Genomic DNA, 8,971 nt, shown 5'->3' with positions numbered 1-8,971 from the left:
TTCCATGCTGAAGTGCTGGGGACGAGGCTGCTAGCACGTGGTCAGACCTTACCGATGGTCAGTCCCGCCTCCCTGCAGCGTGGCTCCAGAGGCCTCAGCGAAAGGGGGGAGCTGCCCAGCACAGCGTGTGTGGAGGGGTCCGTCAGGGTGAGGAGCCACGCTGGTGACGCGATGCGATGGTGCCAGGAGGAGCCGAGTGTGCGTCTGTCGTGGGGTTGCCTTAGGAGCCAGAGGAGCTGGTGGGAGGGGGCAGGAAACGTGAGGCCGGCTGGGGCGTGGGAGACCCCTTGCCCTGCCCCAGCTCCCACCTGCCAGGCTCTGCAGAATGCCAGGTGAACGATGTATATTTCTGCCTCTTGCAGTGGATGGGCCCTTGGAACCTGGTGCGTTGCGCACCCCCTGCTCTGCAGAACTGGGGCGCCACAGGCCGCGCGCGGCTCCGGCTCGCTGCACTTGGGGTTAGTGGTGGGCAAGCCTTCAGCCCGTAACAGGCAGGTGGGCACTGCTGGGACGGTCCCTCCGGGGGCTCTTCTCAGCTCTTGCTGGTTTCTGTTCTGTTAGCCAGGTGAGTGGTTCTGCTGCAGGCATGTCACTGAAGCAGACATTTTAATCTGCTCCACTCCCTGTGCTGAAGAGGGACTGCCCCAGAGCTGCCATGCCAGAGCCAGGCAGTGCTGCAAACACTGGGCACTGAACTACCTGGCACTGCTCCTTGCTGACCAGCGAGGGGGGCTGGGGCCTCTCTGAGGGCTGCCAGTCAGCTGGGGATGCAGAGGGGCTGGGTCTCCCACAGGAAGTCAGAGAGCTGCTGGCCCACAGATAGCGCAGAGCGTTCTGCTTGCCCAGCGCTGGGCTGGGTGCTCCAGGGTGTCTCAGTTGAACCGGCAGGTTCCCCTGGGCCGGGCTGCCCCAGCAGTACCTGTAAGGCACTTTACAAACCCCCCCTGGCTCCCTGCTCCGGCCTGGAGCTCCTGCCATTGCACAGAACTCTTCTCAGGTGGTGTTTGGATGAGCGAGAGCTTTGCCTGCTGTAAATACCTTGTGGCTGGTGCCCGCCAGCAGCTCTGTTGTGCCAGGCCCCCTCTCAGCAGTGCAGACTGGGGGGGCAGGCTCCCCAGAGGTGGAGAGCAGGACAGGGTCTGCTCTCAGCACCCCATGCAATGAAATCAAGTGAGCACTTTAAACTAGGCCTCCCACGCAGCCGAGGGGCTGGGACCTGGGTGGCTCTGGGTTTGAGGACACACCTGCCAGCCCAGGCACAGCTGGTGCTGGGTGGGGTCAGTTCAGACGGCAGGGTCTTGTCCCAGACCAGGAATGAAAGCCAGGGCTGGCCTGTGCCTGGGGAGAGGGGGCAGGATGTCTCGCTCTGGGCTGAGGGTGCAGCCAGGCTGGGGAGGCGGACGACGAGCCAGGCTCTCAGACCTGCTGCCTGCTAACCCAGGTTTGTTCCTGTTCTCAAGCATCCAGGCATCTGTTCCTGCCGCTAGCAGCCGAGCGGGGCCCAAGGCCCGTGCTGCTCCCCTCCCAGGGTGGTTAGGCCGATCTCCCTCCCTGGGGCTGGCAGGGGTGTGTGCGCCTGGGCCCCCTTGTCTGACTGAGTGACCCATCCCTCTCTGGCACCATACCACCCTCCCCAGCCAGTGACTTGCCCCCTGAGCTTGGCTGTCTGCGCAGTGAGAGGCTTTGTGTCTGTGGTCTGCTGCCGTGAATTATATGCACTTTAAAACTGATGTGGCTTGTAATCTTTGTCCCAATAAAGTGGTAGCGAATGTCCTCCCCGGCCTGGCTGCCAGCGTCCGTTCTTACCCCAGCCCGAGTGGGAGCTCGCCCTGCTGCACTGGGGCCTGGATGCACCAGAGCAGTTCAGAGGAGCGGTGAGTGGCCAGTAGGATCCTTAGCTTGGCCCTGCTGAGAACTGCCCCTGCCCTGGAGGTGCCCCGCTGCACATGGACACCTGGCTGCAGTATTGTTCTGGTCTCACCTGCAAGCTCGGAGCAGGCCTGACGGGGCTAACAGCAGCAGCACGGGGGCATGGTGACTCCAGCATCGCCTGGGGCTAGGGATGGGCACAGAACAGATGTTTTGGTCTGAGTGGCTGGCCCAGTTCAGTTACATCTGGCCCTGGGGATCCCTGTTGTGCCCACAGCGGCAGGGGCAGGGCTGTAGTTGGCGCTCCAGAGACTAGCGACCAGCAGCCGCGGGGAAGGGGACGAGCGCTCGCCCTGCACAGCGTTGCTCTGCCATGGGGGCCCTGCTGGGCATTTCAGCTGATCCAGACTCCAGCCTGGTGAGTCGCCACCCGCAGAGGCTGGGAGGGGGAGGCTCCTGCATGGGGCCCCCTGGACCTTGCTCTGAGCTTTCCTTGGTTCAAGGAAGGAGCTGTGTGACCTACACCTGCCCCACTCTCTGGCCCCCCAGGCTGCTTGTGGGCCCAGCTCTGACCCCACCACCCCGTCCCTCCTATGCTCCGGCTCTACCACCCACAGTAGGACACTGCCCCCTGCTGGCAAAGGGGCCCGTTTCACTGCCAGCACAGCGTCCCTAGGCAGGGAAACCCCCTTCTCCCACTGCACAAGCAAACCCGAGGCTGGGGTGTTGAACTCTGTCATTCTGCATTTATTTGCACATCCTCATGTGTCAGTCAACAAAACAGCTGTAAAATAAAACACCCAGCAAAGCCGGGCTTTTGGGTCACTCAATGCATGTCTGTCCCACTGCAGCACGTGAACAGGGGCGGTCCTGGGGCGGGCTGGTCTCAGCAGGGCTTGCCCCTCTTGCAGAGAGGTAGCACCCTACAGCCTGTGCCCCAGGCCGCACTCACCCGGAGCAGCCACTCTGGTTCCTTCTTGTTTTTTATACAAACAGAGAGAATAAAAAAACGTGTGTGTGTAATCAACCGATCAGCAACAAAAATGGTAGAAAGACTCCAAAGATCTTTACCTGGTTGTATGAGAGCAGCGAGTGCGGGGGGAGGGGGCGTGTACGAGCGAGCCATTGCAGGTGGCAGCCGGGGTGCAGGGCACGCTCCGGGCCGTGTTCCAGTGCTCTGTAGTGCATGGGTCACTTCATGGCTTTTGCTAAGCGAGCAAACAAGCAGGAAATCTAGCTGCTAGCATTGCTAACCGGCCCCGCGGAAGGCCTATGTCTCCTCCAAGGGGCCGCTGCGGGGTTTATAGGGGAGGTGGGTTGGCAGCCCCCAAACGTGCCCCACTCCCCGGGCTTGGGCTGAGATGGCGTCTCCAGGTAGGCCCGTCTCACCTGACAGGAGTCCATGGGGGCAGGAGCGATTGCACCAGCTGGTTCCAGGGGGACTGGGGCGGGGGGTTGTTCTGTGCGGTCCCTACCTTCCGCTCGGTGCGCAGTGCAGGGGGTTTGGGACTGTGCCAGTGCTCGGCTCTGTAATTCCAGGAGGAAGATGTGGGCCCTGCCCATGGGCAGGGGAGCTGCAGTGGAGTGGGGGAAGGAGCAGACGCCCCAGCCGGGAGCTGGGTTCTGGCAGTTCTGGGTTGCTTGGCCCCTTTGGTCCGGCAGCACTCGTTCCCCTCCCAGCACCGCGCAGGAGGTGCCAGCGTTTGAGGCATTAACCCCTTCCTTCCCCTGCAGCCGGCGGCTATTCGCCTTTCGCCTCCTCCAGGATCTGGGGCAGGTTCTGGTCCTTGTGTGGGACCAGAGGCTTCCCGGGGCCGTGGTAGTCCTGGACGGCCTTGGGCTCGTTGGTGAGGTATGAGCCCTTGTAGCGGTGGTGGTGGAGATACAGCAGCAGCAGCAGCCCGGCCAGGAGCAGGAGCAAGAAGGTCACAACTACTGGGAAGGAGGAAAACAGCCGTGAGTGTGTCTCCCTCCTGCAGCCGTGGCCTGAGCCCTTGGTCGGGTCCCCTCTCCTGCCGCAGCCTGACGGGGGCACCCGAGACAGGCTGGGCCCTGGAGCCAGATCCCAACTCGCGCGGCTGGGCCAGCGACCTCCCCCGGCTCAGCTATGGGCCCAGCCCGGTGCAAGCAGAACCGAGCTCCCGCTCCCCCGAGCCTCGCACCGCCTCTGCAGGCAGCCCCGTGGCACTCGGCAGGCGGCAGAGAGAACCCGGCCCTGCTGCCGGATGGTGCGAACGCGCAGCCGAGTCACTTACAGCCAGTGATGATCCCGAGCCAGCCGTCGTCGTGCACGTGGGGGAACTCTGCAAAAGACACGACCAGGGGCTCAGCCGGGGGGGTAGGGACAGGCTCTTTGGGTGTCGCTGCTACACCGTGCACAGCTCAGCCCATTGCCCAGCGGGAGGTGGTGGGGCCAGGACCCTGCAGCCATGGACCTGCCCCCCGGCCCTCCCACCCCACTGCGCTGCTGGCTGGGGCTGGTGACGGGCTGCCCAACAAGAACAGCTCCCCGCAGTGCTGCAGGGCCCAGTCCTGGCGACAGGGCTGCTGCCTTCCCGCAGCTCATGCATCTTGCAGCTGAGGCTAGGTGTAGAACCCAGGCATCCTGGCTCTCCCCCGCCCCACTTTTCTCCCAGAACAGGGGCTAGAACCCAGTGCCGCTGGGTGGGGCTGGCATCAGCCCTCCCTACCTGTGCCCAGGTACCAGGGGTCCATTTCGGGGGGGATGTCCATGATGCTGCGGGGCATGGAGGCGCAGTTGGACTCCACCAGCTCCCCCTTGATGCGGTAGGGCGCCGGCCTGCTGCTGGGGCGAAAGATGGCTTTGAAGGGCAGGATGCTGTTGAACTTCACCCCTGATAGGCAGCCTGAGAAGCCGGGCGTGTTGTACTTCTGGATCTCGGGGTCAATCATGCCTGTCTCTGCAGGGGTGTGGACGACAGGGGGTTAACTGGGGCAGAGCTAAGAGGGCCCAGGAGTCTCCCCCCGTGGGGAAGGGGAGCAGTCTACCCTGGCCCCATAAGGCTGGGGAGGAGTTTCAGCTTCCACGAGCCAGGGGTGGATGAATGGTTCCCAGCCTGTCCATGGTGGCCACAGCCAGGGGCGCCAAGCTGCCAAGGAGCAGCACAGTTCCCAAGGAGGGGCAGAGGAGGGAGAGGCAGGGCCCGGGGGGGCAGGGCAGTTTCTCGGGGACTGGTGGAGAGGGACAGGCAGTTCCCAAGGGGGGAGAGAGGGGGCAGGGCAGTTTCCCGGGGGTGGTGGAGGGGGACAGGCAGGGCCCTGGGGGGCAGAGGGGGTAGGGCAGTTCCCCTGGAGTGGGGAGGGGAGCAGGCAGTTTCCTGGGGCCCTGCTTACCCATCACGCGCCCCAGGTACAGGTTCTTGGGCGAGTCCAGCTTCCTGTCCACGAACAAGGAGAACTGCTGTTCCGTGACGGGGAAATAATCCACCTGGGGTGAGAGTGAGAGCCCTGCTGAGCCCCCCATAGCCTGCAGCCCCCAACACCTCTCCAGGGGCCAGAGCTCAGGCAGGGGCAGTTCGTTCAGCCACTGACCCGGCAGCTTCACTGCATCAGCTCAGCACGGCCCTGCGGGAGCCAGTCGGGGGTCTGGCAACTCAGCCCCGGCCAGAAAGTCTTGTGTCCCTCGATCACAACAACCCTGCCTGGCACCCACCTGCCCCCTTATGCCCCTGCCTCCAGGAGCAGATCCCTGCAGGGCGGGCCTGGCCCCGGGAGCAGATCCCTGCAGGGTGGGCCTGGCCCTGGCCCGCGGCCCCGGCCCGCGGCCCCGGGGTGGATCCCCGCAGGGCAGGCCTGGCCCCGGGAGCGGATCCCTGCAGGGCGGGCCTGGCCCCAGCCTGTGGCCCCGGGAGCGGATCCCTGCAGAGCGGGCCTGGCCCCAGCCTGTGGCCCCAGGAGCGGATCCCTGCCCGGCAGTACCTGGGTGTAGAGTGTACGGTTGATGCGGGTGATGTTGATGCGATGGGGCCTCCCGTCCGTCACGGGCGCAGTGGTCAGCGGGAAGACGTAGGGGCTGGTGCCCAGCTGGTAGCGCAGCTGCAGGCTCCCTGCCGAGGCAAGGCCCAGAGCAATGAGCAGGGGCCATCCGGGAACGACCCAGAACCCAGCGCGGGGAAGGGTCTGGGGGCTGGCTCCAGTAATGTAGCGGGGCCTGAGGATCCCTGACAGGGAGGAGGGCTCAGCTCTGGGCCATGACCCCGGGAAGGTGGGGAGGGGGTGACGCCAGCCTGAGGCCGTGGGGGGAAGTGGCCCTGGCTCCGGCCCGGGCGGGCAGGGTGGGGAGGGCCCCTGACTCCGGCCTGACCTCCCCAGGCTCTCACCATCCTCCCGGATGAGCACAGCCACGTAGTCCCGGCGGAAGGAGCTGACATAGAGCAGGACGGCAGGCGCAGTGCTGGTGCGGAAGCTGAAGCTGAGCTCCTCGCTGGTCAGGTTGTAGCCCGGCAGCGGCTGGCTCAGGATACTGGCAAACGCGCGGGCGGCTGAGAGCTCAGCCGGCAGGATGTTGTAGCGAACCCAGGTGCCCGGCTCAAAGTAGGCACCGATGTCTGCATGGGGGGCACAGAGGGAGTGAGGGGGCCTGGCCTGCCCCTGGTGGCCCTGATCCTGTGCGCCTCGCCCCTCACCCCAGCCTCTGGCCAGGCGTCCCTGACCCGGCGTGCCCTGCCCATCACCCTGGCCTCTGGCCAGGCGTCCCTGACCCTGGGCAGCCTGCCCCTCACCCCGGCCTCTGGCCGGGCGTCCCTGACCCCGGGCAGCCTGCCCCTCACCCCGGCCTCTGGCCGGGCGTCCCTGACCCCGGGCAGCCTGCCCCTCACCCTGGCCTCTGGCCAGGCGTCCCTGACCCCGGGCAGCCTGCCCCTCACCCCGGCCTCTGACCGGGTGTCCATGCCCCTGGGCGGCCTGCCCCTCACCCCGGCCTCTGGCCGGGTATCCATGCGCCTGGGCGGCCTGCCCCTCACCCCGGCCTCTGGCCGGGCGTCCCTGACCCCGGGCAGCCTGCCCCGGCCTCTGGCCGGGCGTCCCTGACCCCGGGCAGCCTGCCTCTCACCCCGGCCTCTGGCCGGGCGTCCATGCCCCTGGGCAGCACAGCACCACTCACCGCGGTTGCAGAAGGGCCCGTCGAAGGCAGAGAGGCTGCAGTTGCACGTGTAGTGGCTGTAACGCTCCACACAGAGCCCGCTGTTCTGGCAGGGCACCCGCGGGTACTGGCAGTAGCCGGTGCAGTTCACCCGCACGCCCTCCGTCTCGTTGGCCTTGCCCTCCAGGTTCAGCGTCTGCCCGTTCATGCGCAGCGCCCGCAGGCAGCCCAGAAAGGGGTGCAGCCGGTGCTCGGCCGAGCCTGGCCCGGGGGACAGAGAGCGTCAGGCCTGGGAAGAGCCAGCGGCCTGGCTGCCCCCACCATGGCAAGGCCTGCACTGCCAGGCTGGGTTGGACGGTCGAGCCTGAGGTCATAGGTTCCTGCCGAGGGAGGATCGGCAGAGCCCCAAAGCACCAACTCCCCTAGGGAAATCGACCTTCACTAGCACCCCTGCTCAGGGCTCAGCGCCTGGGAATACCCCACCCCCAGGAGAGGCCCCAATTCTCACCTGATGGGGAAACTGAGGCACTGAGAGATGGAGGGACATGCCCAACGTCACAGAGCTGGGGAGAGACCCCAGGAGTCCTGGCTCCCAACGCCTGGCTCTCACCACTAGCCTGCCCTGCACTGAGAGTGAAGAAGTGCTAAGGGGAGCATGGGCTCTGGGGCTGGCTTGTGTTTCTGTCTGTACCGTGGTAACGTTTGAACACCGCAGCTGAGCAGTTCTCCACTGGAACGGTCAGAACCTGGGGGATTCTGGGAAAAGGGGGCCACTGGGGGACGCATGGAGCCCCTGCCAGTGCTGAGCACAGCCACAGGGTCAGGCACATTGCAGCTCTCTGGGAATCAAATCAAACAAAACCACACACAGCTGGGTGCCATGCGGTTAACCCCTAGCAATCTGCGAGGCCGGGCCCTGCCCCGCCTTGCTCACTGAGAGTCGCTCCAAGGGGGGGCACCAGCCTATGCCTGTCCCTTCCAAACCAGAGGAGAGCAAGGTACTTTGAGGAAGAAAAAGGAGACAACCAGAGCCCTGGCAGGAGGGGGAGAAGGGGGAACCTTGCTGGGGGGGGGACACCCAGAGCCCCTGGCAGGAGGGGGAGAGAAGGGGGAACCTTGCTGGGGGGACACCCAGAGCCCCTGGCAGGAGGGGGAGAGGTGGGACCCTTGCTGGGGGGGGGGACACCCAGAGCCCCTGGCAGGAGGGGGAGAGGTGGGACCCTTGCTGGGGGGGCACCCAGAGCCCCTGGCAGGAGGGGGAGAGAAGGGGGAACCTTGCTGGGGGGGCACCCAGAGCCCCTGGCAGGAGGGGGAGAGGTGGGACCCTTGCTGGGGGGGGGGGACACCCAGAGCCCCTGGCAGGAGGGGGAGAGAAGGGGGAACTTGCTAGGGGAACACCCCGAGAGCCCTGCATGGAGGGGACAATGGGGGCAGAAGGGAGGGTGGGCCCATGATAAGAGAGGAGTGTGGAAAGGGGGCACAGAACCTGTGGGGGGATGAAAGGAGGTTCGGTGGGGAGTCCGGGGGGTTGGTACCCTGCCCCCAGGGGTAATTCATGTCTGAAAGGCCCAGTGACTCTGGTTCCCCTCTGGTGATGCACCTCTCTCCCCGGGCACCCCCGGGTCACTGTCTCCCCTGGGCCACGGGCCGAGCGGGGGGGCTGGGCTGCTGCACCCCGACAGGCCCGGCACTGACTGAGGGAAGAGGATGGGGTGAGGGGCTCTGCTGGGTGGTGGGGGAGCCCGAGGGGCCCCCCTTGCAGAAAGGGGGGCAAGGGCCTGGCACACCAATGGGGCCCTGGCCCAGGGCTGGTTCCAGGTCTGAGCAGAGCCCCCTTTAAAGCCAGGACACCCACCTGCTGGCTAAGGAGCAATACAGCCGGGGCAGCCCAGGGAGGCCCTTAGCCTGCCCTGCCAGCTGCAGGAGTCCTGAGTTCTCTAAGGGGAGGAGCTGGAGCATCTCGGGTTCGCTGTTGGGCTGGGGAGGGGCCCTGAGCCGGGC

General features: G+C 65.8%; 1 protein-coding gene across 5 annotated transcripts in view; it reads right to left on the bottom strand.

Moving 5' to 3' along the window:
* Window positions 1-2,595: 2,595 nt before the first annotated feature.
* CNTNAP1 (contactin associated protein 1) overlaps window positions 2,596-8,971 on the bottom strand; it is a 31,674-nt gene continuing 25,298 nt past the window's right edge. For 4 of the 5 annotated variants that reach the window (XM_050934549.1, XM_050934550.1, XM_050934552.1 and 1 more), the window contains 7 exons: window positions 6,992-7,231; window positions 6,210-6,437; window positions 5,809-5,936; window positions 5,224-5,317; window positions 4,560-4,790; window positions 4,125-4,172; window positions 2,596-3,801 (listed from right to left, as the gene is read on the bottom strand). In XM_050934549.1, coding sequence (XP_050790506.1) covers window positions 3,611-3,801; window positions 4,125-4,172; window positions 4,560-4,790; window positions 5,224-5,317; window positions 5,809-5,936; window positions 6,210-6,437; window positions 6,992-7,231 — 1,160 coding nt within the window. In that variant the 3' untranslated portion in view covers window positions 2,596-3,610. The remainder of the gene's footprint in view (window positions 3,802-4,124; window positions 4,173-4,559; window positions 4,791-5,223; window positions 5,318-5,808; window positions 5,937-6,209; window positions 6,438-6,991; window positions 7,232-8,971) is intronic. The other variant, XM_050934551.1, reaches the window with a different exon arrangement.

This window comes from Gopherus flavomarginatus, chromosome 25 (genome assembly GCF_025201925.1).
Source record: "Gopherus flavomarginatus isolate rGopFla2 chromosome 25, rGopFla2.mat.asm, whole genome shotgun sequence".
Lineage (NCBI taxonomy): Eukaryota > Metazoa > Chordata > Testudines > Testudinidae > Gopherus > Gopherus flavomarginatus.
The sequence above is the reverse complement of the archived record's forward strand: the minus strand, read 5'-3'. Positions and strand labels throughout refer to the sequence as shown.